The sequence below is a fragment of the Anopheles moucheti genome, chromosome 2 (assembly GCF_943734755.1).
Source record: "Anopheles moucheti chromosome 2, idAnoMoucSN_F20_07, whole genome shotgun sequence".
NCBI classification, from domain to species: Eukaryota; Metazoa; Arthropoda; class Insecta; order Diptera; family Culicidae; genus Anopheles; species Anopheles moucheti.
The window spans coordinates 33100207-33117825 of record NC_069140.1 but is presented as its reverse complement, the minus strand read 5'-3'; the positions used below and the strand labels follow the sequence as shown (position 1 = coordinate 33117825).

The window sequence follows — 17619 nt, the reverse complement described above, 5'->3', positions numbered from 1 at the left end:
TTCCGACGTCGGTTTGAAAGGGAAAATGTTTAGCGAAACTGTTATCAGTACAGTACCAACGGTCTGACTACCTTTCTTGCCCGATTCTTGGGGTGGGTGGGTAAAACCCACCGGAGTCTACTGCAAACTAGCATTGCAGCTGATTGTATTGTTGCAGTAGAAGCATCCAAACAACCTTATCGAACGCGGCACCAGTATCCACCAAACATACGAGGAAGAAAAAAAAATCCCAATCGGACATAAACCCCATTTCCACCAGGATTGCATTTGTCGGGAGCTTGAGAAGTTGTTTGAAATTTAAATGAACCATTCACCGTAACGATGGTGGCTGGTTTTACATTCTGCTTTTTCCTTGCATGCCCACGTTTGGTTGCACTTAACGTACGGATGGTTTCGGAATCTGTGCCTTTTCCACTGTCGTTTCATTAGCATCTCAACCAAAGGCCACCACCTCCACGAACCAGGAACGCATTTCCAGCTGGTGGCGTGAGTTACTAACAAGTTCTGGCAGGTCGAAGCGTAGTAGTGGCGACACATCTGGCACGGACGCCATACCAGACAGACAAGTGACACCACACAGGATTCTAATTAATGTTCATTATCTGACGAACGTTTTGGACGGTTTTGGATACGGTTCGGTTTGCGCCATCATCACCACCACCAGTTTACCATCACAATCTTGGGACCAAGCGTGCGTGCTATGGGTTTGCCATCCCGAAGCCCGAATGGTACGATAATTAATGCCTCCGTTGGATTCGTTCAAGCGAAACACAGCTAAAGCTTCCTCTTAGCGTCCGTGAGGTGAACCTTGAATCGGTTGCACTGGTGAACCATCTTCGGTGAAATGGTAAGTTCTTTTGACTCTTATCGGGCACTCCGTACTCGGGTAACGCCGAAAGTGTCGAAAATTTTGACAGCACCGATTTTTGAAGCCTCTCAAACATTTTTCAGCTGCACGAAGCGCAAGTCCTGCTTAATGGGAGACTCAAACCAGCCAGGATGAGGGCACCGGTTCCGTACGCGACGGCGCTACGGGAAAATGTAAATGATTTTCCCATCACTTCTCGGCAAATGGCATCAGCCCCACCACCATCAGCTTGTGTACCGGGGTGGAAACTTTTTCCTTACCTTCGGCAACTGTCCAATGGGATTATTGCGGACAAGAAGTTTGCCGAAGCATTTCGGCACTAAAAGAATCGAAAGTAAGTGAGTAAAGAGACAGAAACACACACACACAAAAGCGGTAAAAGAAAATCCAAATGCAAATCAACTGGGTAGGTAAAAGTTGGGCCCTTTTTTTTGTGGTGCTGCCGTTGCTCGCTACTTCCATCTTTGCGGAGGGTTCCGATACGTACAAAAAGTCCATCACTGGAAGGACTTCCACACGCACCACGACGTAGTGTTACCCCGTGTCAGGTCTTTGTATGGTTTTTTCTTTACCATTCCCTTCTTGTTGCTTTACCGAATTCGATACAACCGTAGAAATCGACAACTTTTCGCCCATTTCCACAGGTAAATGCCGGCACCGAGGGCGAAACACCGATTTGAATTGTAAACGGGATCGCTTTGCACGAGACGAATGGAAACGATGTTAAGATCACTTACGAAGCTGGTGCTGTCGATCGAGCCGGCCCAGTGCCAGAAGCGAACCCCCCCCCCCCTCCAGAAATGAGACTGTAATTTCGGGGTTTGCCATCGTGGTGAAGCGTGTGTACCGCATTGCAGCACATCGAATGGGAAATTCGGCAAAAAAGAAAGAAAAGCGTCAACGATACTCTACAACACAACCGCCCATGGACGCGCAGCACGACTGTGCCCACTCATTTTGCATTGCGATGTGATTTGAGTTTTTTATACCATAACTTTCAACATCACCGGAACCCTTTTCGGTCGGTCGGCCATGTCTTGAAGTACGTAAGAAGTGTACTTTTTATTTAATGGATCGGGAAAACAGCCCGAAACATGCGCAGGGAAAACTGTTGCAGGGAAGTCGTCGTCCGTCGTCAAGCAAAAGTTTCAACTCATTCCGGCAGCAGCGACAAAAAGAAACGCACAAAGAGGTATCCATTTTTGTCCATTCACATGCAGGACGAAACCAACCTTGGGTGGAAGCAACAGCAACAAAAAAAACACAAGAGCCTTCCATCGTTGTGCTTCTTTAACTCAAACCCTCCAGTAGCGTATGTCTTCCGCCCCCAAGGGTATTATCTATTGTATTTTTGCATAATTTATGGTAAAACCAGCTCCTTTTCCCAACCGTAAGTAGTAGCGTTCGCGTTTTCCCTGCTACTTTTCCCTCACTCAAGTTTTCCCACTCCTTGTGCGACCAACAATAAAAGTATAAAAAGAATAAATGAAAAATCGGACAAAAGTTTAGTAAATAAAAAAGAAAGACACAAAATGGCACATAAATCCGGTTCGGTTAAAGGAAAGCAAAAGTGCTGGAACACTGAAAGCGAAACGAGCAGGGGAAAGCGAAGAAAGACAAAGAACAGAACAAAATGAAATAACATCACACAGTAGAAAAAGTACACTCACACAAGGGAGAGCAGAAAAAAAGAGTAACCGGTGCGGTGAAGTGAAAAGATTTTAATCTACTTTACATAAATTATGTCACAACATTTCGCTGACGGTACAACACCTGGCAGCATTCTGCTTCATTCACGTGTCCACTTCACGCTTTAGCCAAACAACGGTTCGGGGGCCCGAGACCGGCTCGCGAACGTTTCGTAAAAGTAATTTGTCGTGTAAAGCGTGAAGACACTGGCAGCATCGCCCACCGGTCCAAGTGTGTGCGAGTTGAAGATTTGCATTTCAAATGCTCCACCATCGAACTACCTTGCAACTTGTCTTTCTGGCTCAGGCGAATCGTCCGCACCGATCGTGCCTAAGTTTATCGCTTGTGCGACCAAATGCTACATTTAAACGGGCATTACCATAATAAAAACGATTAAAATATCCTTCCGGTAGAGAGCAAGCCGGCAACCCCCTGTGATTGCTTTCCATGTTTTCATTAGCAATAACATTCGATACAGAGTCACACAGACACTGTAGACCTGCCTGGCTGTCCGCTAACACAACACACATTGAGTTTTCGAAAGGGCCCCGCAAAAAAGGCCCTACTCCCTTTTCTAAGCCTCGCTACCGGGACGGGTGTATAGGGCCGATACAAATGACCCACCGCCGTAGCAAATCGCATTACGGAGTGCACCGCCTGTTGGCCACAAAATTCGATCTACCTTTATCCTTCAAAAACCCTCACCGCGCCCTAAACGCTTGATTATCTTTCCCGCAAAACAACAGATTGTACACTTCTCAAGCGGATCAAACTGCACACGGCCAACCGAAACACATCCGAACACCACCCCACACGATTTGGGTTGTACCGAAATCTCAATTTGTTTCCCATCTACATTTATGGCTAGCATACCGGCGTTTGCTGTTTTTTTTCCGCCCGAAACACCATAAACGTTTTCCTTTAAATTGTAACAGACACAGAAGCCGTAATTTCGACGACCATCCGGTGGAAATTCTCATCGATCAAATGCAATTTATTAGGGAGCAACCGGCATCCAACGCCAGCATCAGCATCAGGAAACTTCACAGGTGAGTTATTAATTTTTAATTAACTTGCCCATCCACATCCGTGGAGTGCGGGAAGGCTTTTGTTCTAATATTTCAACAAACTATTTAGAAGCCCTGACACGCGCCCATTCGATGAATAAAGCATATTTGTGTGCCCACTTTGAAGCGAGAGAAGAAGCGCATTTTTTTTATTGCCCGCTTATTGGGCGCATGGAAACGTGGTTCGGTAGGAGACGACCGACCTAGAGGCGTCGGAGTCGATAAATCGTTGGCATTTTAATTAAAATTTAATTCATTATTCTGCCGTCGGTATTCATTATGATTTCTACGAAATTAGACCAATGTTTGGGACTACGGGTAAATTGGATTTAGTTTTTTGTTATGCTGAGCATCGCGCTTCTAATTGGCGTTTGAGTTGCTGTTGCTGACAAGCTTCTTAGTAGTGAAGAACAATTTTAATTTAGTATGATAATAAAAGGTGCAATTTTGCTGTGCAAAGTGTATAACTTTAGGCGGGTGAATTGTTTTTTTTCTCGCAGTGAGAGCCCCGTAAGATATGCAATCCACACAAAAATTGCGCCTAAAGTTATGTTAGCACACAATAGCGAAAGCTAGCAAAACGAACTGGTGGAGTGATCATCACATCGATCACACTCAATCGGTTTTGTACGTAGCGACCAGTAGACAAACTTTCTTCACTTGCATCTTATGCTGATTTTAACGGTCCAAACAATCATTTGCTGGCAGCCACACACTTTCGAAATGGTGAATTATTTAACAGCAACTGTACCGCTCGACGCGCTGCAAACTTTTTGACAGTGGTTTCGGCTTCGGATTAGATTCAATTTGTCCCGAAGACACTTGCCGCACGCACATGACACCGAATGAACCCAAGCGCACAACGCTCCGGTTACATTCATTTAATCAGCTAACTTCGTCTGACGACCGTAGCGTCGTACCGAAAACGGAAACCGGAAGCGCGAAAGACACAGCCATCTTACGCTACCATGCAGCCTGGGGTTTTGAGCAGGGCTAAGGGATGGCCATCGAGGACGTGCTGAGCACGCACATCAGGGATGGTAATTGAATTTAACGTGTCGCCAGAGATGAAGGACATCGCATTTTCCACAGAGCAGAGTGGCAACATAATTAGTCTCTGCCGCCTTGACGCACACCGTCCCCGGCATGATGAATCGCGGGCAGCTCTCGGTTTCGAAAGTAATTCATAATTCATCGGGGACGCATCGTCTCCCACGTACATTTCGGTTCCGTTCGAAGCACTGGAGAAGAGTTGTTGTTGTCGTCGGACGCCCTTTACCGCCATGGTGAGCCTCGAAAGTGGCTCTTTTAAAGAATTGTAACTCACACTCCAGGCATGGAGTACTGCACGGCAGCAACCGTACCGCACCGCAATCTCGTGCTCGCACTTGACTTGGTGTACGTTTTTAGCGTGGCATAAGCATTTTTCGCACAGTTTTTGTCGCTTCCACTCGTGTGCCTAAATGGTTGGAGCAATACTTTTTTGCTGTACTTCATCTCACCATTTTGAAGGATTAAATAATTTTACCACTTTATGGTAAAGACGTTAAGAGGAAATGAAAGCGTTAAATAACGACAAATCAAGGGCAAACTTACAAGCGCATAACAAGGGAAGTGATTACAACCTGTTACACATCGTTTGTGGTAATATGTTGTTGTTGTTTAATAAGAAAAGGTTTTACGAATATGTTAGGCACTACTAAACGTTTACTTTGCTATAAAATTTGTGCGATTCGATACCGACATTTAAACACTTCAAACATTGTGCTTTGCTCAGTTTATATAAATAGAAATGCATTAAATCGTTTAATTGCATTCAGCCAGTCTTGAAAAGGTGTATGCTGCATTGTTGATTGCATACTTTTAGGCGTTTTCCCAACCACATCTCCATCCCATCGGTATTTTATCCGAGCGAACATACCCATACATGTTTATAGCAGCTTATTTTTAACGGAAACTCAGAATTCAAATTCTATATTCATAACAAACAGCGTATTGTCCTTTATTGTGCTCCATTCTTGGTACCGTACATAGCCATGATTTGGTAAATAATTCTAGTTTATTTAAAAAAACATCCACAGTGCTGTTGTTTGTGAAACCAACGCAGTGAACTTCCTCTTCAACAACATTGTGTGTGTGTGTGTGTATTATAACAAGCACAAACGCATTTCCCCGACCACCTGCTGGGAAAGCTTAAGCTAAAGGAAATTTTCTTTTATACTGCCGGAAAGGTCGAATCAGTCGGAAGAAAATTTTAAGCGCTAGCATCTGTTATGAGATTGTCGTAAATTTTTCCGCTTCTCCGCGCACACTCGAGGAATTCATCCGCGCGGTAAGTGTGTACGCCGCCGGGGCCAGGTTTCTTTGAACCTGAAGCGTGGACGCTCGCAGCCAACGCGCCAGCGATGCGGTAAAGGAAAGAAAAGCACTGCTTGCGGTACCGTGTGGCACCCGCATAGACACAAGCCCGGGAAAGAAACCACTGCATGTGTGTGTGTGTGGAAAGCTTTGCTCCCCCAATGTCCATGTCCTTCGCCCACGGAGGGAACCGGAAGAAGCGTAATGCCAATTCCTTTGAAGACGCATTTTCGCTCGAGGGATGCAAGAAAGAAGCGAAATAGCCCTCCCTCATCCGCGACGTAACATAATTGTACCGTCGAAGCATGACGAGTGAGCGCCGTCAAGATCCGGGCCTTGCTGGAGGAACGATCGCTTCGAACGATGTGTTCCTAACCGTGCGCTCTCGTATGCTTCGATTATTAGCTTAGCCCGTTGATGCGATACACGGTTCAGAAAACCTCAATCATAACACAAACGATTACGAAACATAATCAAACGAGGCTGTCCCGACGGGCTTGGGTGACCCCATCCGCCCATTTGGTGTTCAGCCCACGGTGGCTTCCCGTACCACTGAAGCCGGCGCAAAGTCACAGTCAAAACTTGAAGATGCTCTCGACTGAATAATATGTGGAAATTTATCTGCCCAGTGCCGGAAGCTTCTTCCTTACGGCAACGCTCGGGTACTGCCGGTACCATTAGTCATAAAAGTGCTTCAGTTGGGGATTTATATCGTCTACGTGCTTCCGCTGTCGAACGTATCCGAGGTGAAATAGTATCCAATCCTTTTCAGTGCTCAGCACCATGCACGAGCTTGTCTCGAATGTCTGTTTGCTCTCGATACAGCATGCTCGAGCGCAACGTGCACTGGCGGATCATCAAATGCATTTACTTGGTGCAGGGCGGTAGAGAGGATCACAATCTTACAGCACGACACAACCGTACGGTGCTTGCATGCTAATGGGATGTATTGATTGCATTCCGGATGCTTTGTGTGAGGGGACTCAAACAAAACAGTAGTGGAATATTATAATTTTTTTTCAATATAAATTATTTTAAGATTAAGAAATCATGTATCAAGGCCTGTAAAACAATTTTTCATCTATATTGCAATGTGGAGTTAAACCCCGATTGTTGAATTTGTTGCCTATAAATTGAAAAGCAATTTATTCTGTATTCCAAAAGCATTTTACCTAAATTGTTGAAGAATTATTAAAAATAACAATAATGAATGCACTCGTCATGTACTTGTGAATTCTGTAAAAAATATGTTGTATAGTATCTACAACTAAATAAATGTTTTCAGGAATCGTTAAATACCGATCAACAAACGGTAGAGTGTCTTTTACCATCTACTCCTTAAACTTAGAGCTTCAAGAAATAGAAAAAACAAGTATTTTAAAAGTTTTTCCCTTAAGTACCCACCCAATAAAAAGCGTATTAACCCTTGTACTACTAGTACCTATTGTATTTATATTATATGTTGTAGAATTACGTCTTTTTAGCATTTTCTTTCCGTCGTTTATAAAATTGAGCTAATGGTTGAACATCGTAATGGTTGAACATCGTGTTTTGTTTGCTAGATGAATGTGTCATACAATTTGCATACTTTTAGGCGCAATTCTTTTTAAATTCACCACTCTGAAGTTTCACCGCCGTCACGAAGAATGTGCTTCCCGACTACAGGCATCGTTTTCGAATCGGGAGCAAAACCGCGGGATAATTCATTCGCTTTCCTTAGACAAAATATGCCACCACGCTGTCCCATTAGCTGGCCAATTCTCCGTTCGTAATTTTTACTTTCTTTCCACTGTGTGGCAGTAACCCTTCACAATGTGCTTCTTTTTTGGTCCTCCCTCCGCTGGTGCCATCCTTATCCGCGTGGGGTGTTTTGTTTCCTTTATCGGCATTCTATCAAATTTAATTACCGACGAAACGCTACACCGTAAGGAGGGGGGAACAAAAGGCGTCTCCTCTCATTTCGTCAACGTTCCAAAGCCAGTCGTAAAAATGTTCGCCCGATGGTGTTCCGACTGAATTTATCACCCGTTGGGCTTTCGGGCAGCAACGGATAGGAATAGCCTGGTTTTTTTTTGTGTGTGCCATTCGTGGAGGTTGGCAAACATGGACACATTTTCGGGAAGAAATTTATCGCTTCATTAAATTTTCACCAAAAGAAAAATCGAGCATCGTGAACGACAAACGGTGGACCGGGTTGTCGGGGAGAGGGACGAAGACTCCGGGATGGTGTTGGGGTGTTTTCTTCCGGCACAGGCAGGTGCTTTTTTTACGAGACGCCAAACTTTGCCTTTGCACAATCTTTTCTCTACACGGAAAGGTGCTGAAGTGACGTGGGAAAATAAGGAGCAACGCCAGATAAAAGCTTACAAATGAACCATGAACTGAATGGGCGTGTGGAGGTGATGTAGCACACGTACCGAAAAGAAAACTCGACGTGTAATGCCGGAAAAGCGCTTTCTCATCGTTTTGGTAGCAGAAGGTGGGATGAAGAAAGAGATAGAGCAAGGTAGAAAAAAAAAACGTTCAAGAATGTTTAGAAACGCACCAACACTCAAACACTTACACACTTTCGGCCGATTTTCACCACTTGTCCCGCTGTCCTCACTTTCCGAGCCATTTCCCGCCCCGTTCCCACCCTTCGGTGGCGGGGATTAATGAAGATAATAAATGTTTAATTTTTTAATCGCACCAATGAGAGTAATTAAAGAATTTTCCCGTTCGCAGGGGCCACTAAACTTGTTTGGAATGGTCGGTTTTTGTTTCTTTCTTCTAGCAACTCCCTATTTCATCATCCTCGACCTAACGCGAAAAGAAAAACAATCTCGGCTGGCAAAACACGGCGAAAAAAAATCCAACATTTGTTTGGTGAAACTTTGTTAGGCACACAAAATTAGACAAAAAAAATGGTGGGCTGAAATTTGGTCCCCACAATGCAAAACAATGAAACAAAACACATTGCGTGGGCGCTAGGTTTCATAGCGATTTGGGGGGGGGGGGGATGAATTTGGCTTTGCGTTTCGCGTAATAGTCCTTACGTTTCCGTTACGTTTTCGCTGTGCCATGAAGCAGCGAAAGATATTAAACTCCACCCAAACACGTTAACGTTTAATCTTTAATGTTTCTTTCCCTTGGCTCTGCGTAAGACGAGACGCCACAGATAACAAGCGCCCAAGGAACGTGTAAGGCAAGCGCGGATGGATGTGGAAGGTGGAATGAAGGCATAAATAACGGTGAGCCATAATTCTTAGCGCCCAAAAGCCAGCGACAAAAGGGGTAACAGATGAATAAAACTGTTTTAAAACCAAACAATACTATCAACATTACAGCTCGATGGGGGGGTGCCGTTTAATTGTGGTCATAATGCGATTATGTTGACATTTCCTGTGCGCCATGAACTGGAATGTGACGACGGCAACCACACGACAACGAGCAATATACAAAGAGGGGAAAACGATCACAAAATGTTTGTCAGAAAAGTTTATGTCGCGGTGGGTTTTATTTGCGATCTTCAAATCATGATGCATCGTTGAATTATTTCTTCAATCAATGTACCTATCCCTTCTGTAAACAACCTTGCAAAGATGTTCGAAGAAACCTCAACGGTGTTTGATGTGCAAACATCTAGAAAACGTAGGACAAGTTTGGAACGAAATTAAGATAATTACAGCACCCGAGCTGGGTGGGAAAGCATACTGGAGCTTTCTTCAAAAACCACTAGCTTACCACACAACTTCAGTAAAGAAATTAAACAACGAGCACTAAAGAGTCCGGGCTTTAAAGGAAAACTTTTTTCATCCACCTGATGACATATTGGCATTGGTTTGAATATTACCAATACCGTCCCACCCGGGGTGGAATACCCTCCCTTTAAAGTGATGCTTAAGTGAAGGCAAAAACCCTTTTCGCCCACACATAAATCCCTGCTCACCCATCCGCCCGATCGATGGAGCGTGGTCAGTGACACATGTCGGCTGTCCATTTTTGGCCACGCCATTTAAAACTGCATCCAGTTGGGAAGGTCGGGCGAACGGCCAAACGGCCATAGGGGGAGAGGAGGTGGTGAAGAAAAAGTTTCCCAAACGTCACCCGTAACTAAACCACCGGAACCGAGCTGACATACAAGTTTTGTGCCGGTACGGTTGGACTTCTGCTACCAACTCCATCGTCAAATAGCTCGTTTACGGAAGCACCACTCCCGGAGGCCACACTGCAGTGTATGTAACACAAAGCCAAAGCTAGGCAAACTTTTTCCCAATCTGGCCCGGCTCGGCCAGAAAAGAAATGTTATGGGTTAGGTTATTTAAGGGGGACACTATCTCTCTTGCCGGTGAGATTGGTTCGTTCTCGCACTGAAGGGGGATTTTATCGTTTCAAGCCGTGAGCTAAATAAATCCCTTTCAGTGGGTTTTTGGGTCAAATTGTGAAACAAATGCCCAACATATTACAGAACTGCTAACACAGCGACAATGCCTGCCAGCATTGACACTTCAAACCAATCGGGCAAAACATATCACGCGTCGGTGGTAGTATATTTGCCTACCGATTTAATCTAAATTCCATTCTAAGCTTAATCAATCATACATCGGCTCGTGGCACATTAGATAAATAATCAATAGATCAGACCTAATAGGATGTAAAGAATTGATTGTGAAGCATTCTGGTGTGAACAACCCAGCATAATCACTAATCATGCAAAAAAGCACGATAAACAAAGAAAAAAACAAAACTTGCACAAAAGCACAATGGAATTTGATACCACACCACTGATATCTAGTTAATTTTCATCGGATCGTTTATTAAATTCAATTTCCAACGGGTAATGTTCGGCCGGGTCGAGAGGTCATCGATGCTGAGTGGGGAGCAAACCACCGATAAGCATCAATTGCCTCGCTTTCCACCGCTTTCCCAAATACCTGTCTATAGGAAAAAAGGGAAATCATTACCACTTCCATGGCACTAATCGATTGGGAATTAGAGCACCATTGCATTGCACTATTGACGAAATATCTCAACAACTCTCTCACGGATACGCACGGATTCCATTAACCAAGCGTATAACACTGCGAGGTGTATAGGGGTGAATGGAGTCACACAAAAAAACTGAAAGCTTTGCCAACCCTTCATTCCATTTAATTTAAATCAAATGCAGCAATGAAACCACGGACCTGGAATCAATTAGTGCACATGATTGTCTGTTTTTGCATGTCACCAAACGGAATGCTTGCTTCCGGCGCGCACTGTTTGATAAGTTATTTGCCAAAAATGCCAATTATCTTGAGTTTATTGCTCGCATTTACCCAATGCCCAAGAAAAATATTCGATAACTACGGGGTTTTTTTTCGGGTTAATTGAAAGTTGTTTGTTTGTAGCTACAACATTTAAAAATAACGTGTCTCAGATGTCCTTTTTTTGGAAATTATTCCATTGATGCTGGAAAGACCAGATGATGATAAGTCGCACCTCATACCCCAACACAGGTTTTGAGAGAGACGAAATCATCTTGTATGTATATAAAAAAAACTAATCGGTAAGTGGTGGCATCAAGGAACTTTCTAAGGCACGCGTCGAACTCTACTACACTTAAAACAATTAATCTCCTTTGTACTAATTCCGCGATGTCCGTTAAAGATGTCTGCCGAGTACCATTGATTTGGTAATGGTCTACCAGCTGTTGGGACTGTTTCATGCATATGGCTGAGTACACAGAAAGCAAAAGCGTGTGTGTATCTTCCGGAAAAGGAGAACGTCCTGAGACCTTGCCGGACTGCAAATAAAACGACGGAGCCCTTGAGTATCCCTCGAATGTCCACTTTAACGCGTGCGTGTCTCAAACTGTGTTGTCTCATTCTTTTTTTTTTCAAACTAATTAATAAACTAATTCATCATTCCTGTAATGATGCGTAAATTCAACGATTATGCATGCCACTTTAATTAATTAACGCATTAATAAATATGGTGCATTCGTTTTTGTGTTTGAGTACAGAAATTGCCACCACACTGTAGAACGACCTGACAGCGCGAATCTCAACATTAATGTTGTTATCGTTACTGACCTTCTCTGCTCAAAACACCTGTCGTGACGAACGAAGCTGGGACTATATAGAGCTTATATAGTTCCCGTAGTCACAAACGCCTATAAGATATAGATTTTGTCCATAACTGACGATTTTTGGCTCCTTATGTGTGTGAAAGGACAAAGACCACCAGGCTCCGGTGGGCTGGTCAAGTCATGAGAATGACACCGGACGACAAAGCCCGTAAAGTTCTTTTAGGTCATCCATATGGACAGAGGAAGCCTGGTGGGTCCAAACTGAGATGGAGTGATGGCGTTGACGTGTCCCTACCAGAAAGGCAGGAATTATGGATCGATTGGCGATGACGGTAGACGATGACCAGTTCAGTAGACTCCTACAGCAGGCCAAGACTGTGGAGCAGTTACAACGCCTGAAAAGTAAGTAAATAATCTTGAGGCGGACGAAAGAATAAGTTTAATAAACAATAAACTATTGATGATATCAAAGTGCAGTTCAATGTGAAACAGTCATTTTCCAAAGATAAAAACAAAATGGGGTAACAATATGGTAAAACGCATTGCATAACTTGAAAATTATTATGAGTGTAACGGGGTGCAATAGTGTCATTTTATTTAAAAATGTTTTATAATGTTTTAAATTAAATGTTGAAAATCATGAATTGACTTGAAAAAATACCTCATTTGTTTAGAAACACCAACAAATGTAGAACAAGAGCGTGTATGCGCCAGTAGGGTGGATTTGAATTTGAGCAAGCAACCTTTCAACTAATGCCGCTTCGTGCTCCGGTCAGGGAACAGGCAGCGTGGTGGCGTAAGGGTAAGCATTTGAAATTAAATCAATAGAAATGACCTATTCCAACCCTTTATCTGTCACTCATATCTCGTACACTGAACCGACGAAATGGATATACTGCGAGGCACCAACGAAGCAGGAGGGGAAACACAGATTATGATATTCCAATTGGTTGCTATGGCGTTGCACAAACCGCCCAAAACGTTAACGCACAGTGACAGTTTGTGGGTGGTAATGGCGGTTACGGCAAGCTCGCACGTACCGTAGGTTTACTTTTTCTCGCGCGTATCACACAAAAACCACCCCAATATCAACCCGAACCGGATCACCGGTGGATCCGTTGATTCGGATGAGCTATCGGACTAATTTGCGCCACACGGGTTGCAGGAAGTTTGCGTCCCGGGGTTTTGCGGTTGTGGGGCCGGATGGAAGGTGTGAAGAGTGCCTGCCACTGGTGTCATTTAATCTTCCCATCGTTCAACTGCACGCCACCGACACCAGCGAATGCGTTGATGCTTTTTTCGATGTTCCTCTCTCTTGTCCACTTCCAATCTGCGGTCGTATCGATCGTGTACCGGATTGGGGTCAAAGCTCGGTAGCTGCCGGGTTTGGTCGGCTCACAGCAAATTAGAATCCAAATCAATCCGAAATCCACACTGGAACGTGTTTTTCGGCGCGCAAAACAACAAACTCACACAGGCGGTGAATGCGGCCGGCGTAAGCTTTCTGCATTCGATTTTCGCGCGATATCCATCATCGGGATGTGTCGGTCATTAACATCATCGTCACCGGGACCATCCACCCGGTCCGTGGCGTATGTTGTGGGTGCAGGGGTGGAGCGAAGAGGTGGGATTGAATTTTTCCAGCCCGGTGCGCATGAAAAGAGAACCAATGGAATGAGCAAGTGACCCAAACGCAGCAGGGGCAATTCGGATTCGATTTCCGATTTAATTGCTCCGAAATTTACCAGCCCCCGGGTTTGTGCATTGGGAGTGTCCTTTTTTTTTTGTTGTTTTGTACTAACCTGCCGTAAGTGAAGCCGATGCTCCAATCGGAATCGAACGACCCACGGATCACGGTGTCCGCGTGCTCCAGCCGATAGCAGACGCTACCGAGTGCTCGGTTCTGGCGCTGATTCACAATCATTGACGAGCCCATCTGCAGCGTGTTGGACACTTTTTGCCAGTAACTCAAATCGAACGCATCGGGAGAAACTGTGGCGGCCAGTGTGTACGTTTCCCGATTATATCTGAAGTGAAACCGGTTACGGATTTATATAGGAACATGTTAGATTGCTGTAACTGAGTGTTGTACTTTCAGCCGAGATTGATTACAAAGTATCCACGTACAGTGTTGCACCATTGGGGCGACATATCAATTTTACTCGGTATTTATTTTTCGTGAGACTTTTCCCTGGGATTTTTATACCAATTTAAGGGCATTTTTAACGAGCACTGGGAATTTTTAATAACATTGAATATTTGAATTTCTGTGAACAGGGGACCGCAATCATGTTACACTGTTTTTTACAAATCTTGAATCATGTTTGTGCTTATATCTATATCTGCATTTTATTTGTACGATTTTTAATTAAAATAGGAATAAAGTATTTTTTTTCGTGGATTTTTCTCGAGCGATGCAACATACGCGAGTAAGCGGACCAAAACGAGTCCGCGTAATTTGTGCAAATGTGTGTTTCTATTGTATGTGTAGGGTTGGGCTACAATTTTGAAGCAGTTTTTAAGTTATTATTTATTAATTTATTTATTCTCGCACTATGAAGGCTTTTGCCACGCGTTTACGATTTTTATTTAAATTAACACTAGAACTACCGGATTAGTTATTTTAATTGGTGCGCTTCATAATATTTAGACTAATTTCCCAGCGCTTCGCCATATATCGCCTTTATATCGTATCACCATCCAATAACAAAAAGTCATTTCCCAAAAACCGCGTATCCAAGGACCGCGTATCTCGGGAACTGCCTGTATACGTAAACCGCTTGGTACGGTTCTAGCGTTTAATTGTTTTACAAATTTTGTACACAAATGTCAGATTTGTTATGGAAAGAATTGACAATTTTGCTTAAAATATGCCAATTATTTAATATACTTTTAATATTTTTGTTTACTCTTGGGTCTTTTGTTTACTCTAGAAACCCCAAATTACCCTCTAAAATAACATCACTGACACACCGGGTATTATGCTAGAAAACTTTTCTTATAACAAAAATTACCCTGATTGGTAGATCACTACGTACGAGCAGGCAACACCTCGCAAACTAACCACAGGCAACAAACGATTCTAAATGCCATTTTAATCCATAATTAACAACCCATGGTTTGCAATTATCTAGCAGTGTGCAACATACAACGCCAGCAATGTCGTACGACGCCTCTTAACCTGTAGCATTAATCCGCTGTATCCCAGCGTGCACTTATCTCTAAGTAGCCGGTGGCTTTCCCCTGCCATCGTCCCATTTTCCCTCTCCCCCATTACCTACCTTCCAGCAAAGGCCACATTGGTGTTATATGTGCCCCGGTAGCACTCGCACAGCAACTCCACACCGAAGCACAACCGATCGTTCAGACTGACCAGATGATCCACGCTGACCCGGTACGTATCGGCCGTGCCCGGCGTACTGCAACGCACAGTGGACGTCCGACTGCGGCCCGTATACTGCAGCGAAAGCTCATCCACGAACGGGTCCGCGCCCGGCTGCAGCTGTAGCGCTAGCTCGAGCCCAACCGAACGGACGGGCCGGTACAGCATCAGCAGGTTCGCGCACAGCGTACCCGGATTCACATCGAACGCTACAAGTGGTGTGGTCTGGAATTAATTCACGGCGACAGCACGTTACGTCGTGGCGAGCTGGAAGTGGGATGTAGCATCTTACCAGCACGCTATCGCTGCATCGTCGCCGGAAGTGTCCACCGAACCGGAAACCGGTCGGTGTCACGTGGCTCAAGCTCCAGCTGGCTCCCATCGTACGGTTAACGCCACAGCTCCGCATCACGTTCAGCTGGAACCCTTCGAACCAGTGCGGCCGCAGGTGGTTGATGCGCTCGTGCAGATTCGCCATATCGCCCGGGTTCAGCGGCGATTGCCGGACGCCCGACGTCCACGCGAATGGCCACGGAAAACGGGCCCCGTACCGTGGATCCGGCTCCGGTACGCACGATGTCCCATCCTGTCCGTTGCTTTCCATCTTCATCGTTGTGCACCTGCTTTCGCGAGGGGGTTATGTTTGTTCGATGCTGGCAAAGGCACAAAACAGCGACTGATGAATGAGCGATTTCACAGCCAGCTAAGATGGCGACGAGCCAACTGCGATGCAAGCAGCTTTCATCATCCGGTGGGGAGGTGTTTTTTTTTTGTTGTTGGCACAAACAACACACAATTCAATTTAGCTCAACACCAAAACACGTCTCGCCAACTGGGATCGGTAGCGAAAAACAAAAAAAAACGCGAACAGCTTTTGTTTTTGCACCCCACAGGAGGACTCGCCGGGGAGCAATTTGCATAAGTAAGCGCCAAAGTGTCAACGTGCCAAAACTGACACCGGTGATGACATTTACGACGATATGAACCAATGGCGGCCAGCTTTCGATTGCGCAGCATGCTTTCCAATTCCGTCTGTTCCGAAGTGCAACCATTTATCAAAATGCATTTTTCAATATTGGCACGAACAGAAAGGAACTCCCCGATCTCTGTGCACCGCACTGGTACTGGTAATGCTCGAAAACGTCCGCATTATCGAGTGTGCGGACGGGCAAGTGCGAAGTACCACTGCAGTAAAATGATGAAAAATCACTTCAACCTGGAAACACAGTAGCAAATTCAGCGCCCATGTAGTGAGCGAGCAGTTTTTCTTCCTCCGAGGCATCCATTGGAATTCGGGCGCTGAAACGAAGGATAAAACAATAAATGCCACCACACGGGGTGCGCACTTGTCGTCGGGCAGCGTGAGGATGAGCTTAACTAAATCCAAAAAAAAAAGAAACCCTTTCCGTACCGCTTGTGCACATTGCTCGATGCAGATAAACAGTATTTCTTGTGAGCGATTCACACGATTCGATGGACCATCGACAGTGGTTGGGGAAAATCTCATTCTTCTTGTGGCACGACCCATCACACGATGGTACAGCGGTGGACATTTGATTCAAAAGGAAGTTTTAAAAATTTAGAATTGATGCTCTATTAATTTGTATGATAGAATATTAGAAGTTTGGTAGAAAATTTACACAAAATTTATTCATATTTCGTTTGGTTAGCATATTATAATAGACAGACTAATAAAACCATCAATTGCTTAACTTTGTTTCAATAAATTTTTGCTCCAATTTTAAGAGCTATATTTTAACTTTAATTTTCTTCCTTAACTCTACTAACTTTAATTTTTTTTTCTATCTGGACTTGTGGTCACAATTGTTCCAAAACCCCGCCAAAAATGATGTGGCTTTGTGATGTCGATGGCCAATATTTTAGCTCGGATCAAATTTTGATCACTATTGTAGGCAATTTTACTTTGTGGCTGTTTTGAAAAATGTTTGAAAGCTTAATAGGGTAACAAGGGTATTACTACGTATTAAACTAAAACAATGTGTGAGAGATTATTTAACATGAAATATATCATTTATTTATATACAATGCATCTTTAGTACACTTTTCCAATGATTCAACGTTTCATTTTACATGTATACCTGCTTTTGTGCTATCTATTGAGATAAACTTCGTACCATTCCGATTGTCCGGATCATATCGTGCCGTGTTATCATATCAAAACGCATAGACAAACTAAAACCTTCAC

The 17619-nt window shown here is 44.2% G+C and overlaps 1 protein-coding gene across 1 annotated transcript; it reads right to left on the bottom strand.

Annotated features, from left to right (window-relative positions):
- Window positions 1–13426: 13426 nt before the first annotated feature.
- On the bottom strand, window positions 13427–16135 carry LOC128298628 (mitochondrial import receptor subunit TOM40 homolog 2). Its single transcript, XM_053034398.1, has 4 exons — window positions 15706–16135; window positions 15313–15638; window positions 13834–14058; window positions 13427–13535 (listed from the first exon to the last, which is right to left on the bottom strand). Exons 1-4 carry the CDS (start codon window positions 16021–16023, stop codon window positions 13427–13429), a joined length of 978 nt encoding a protein of 325 aa, XP_052890358.1. The 5' UTR covers window positions 16024–16135.
- Window positions 16136–17619: the final 1484 nt, after the last annotated feature.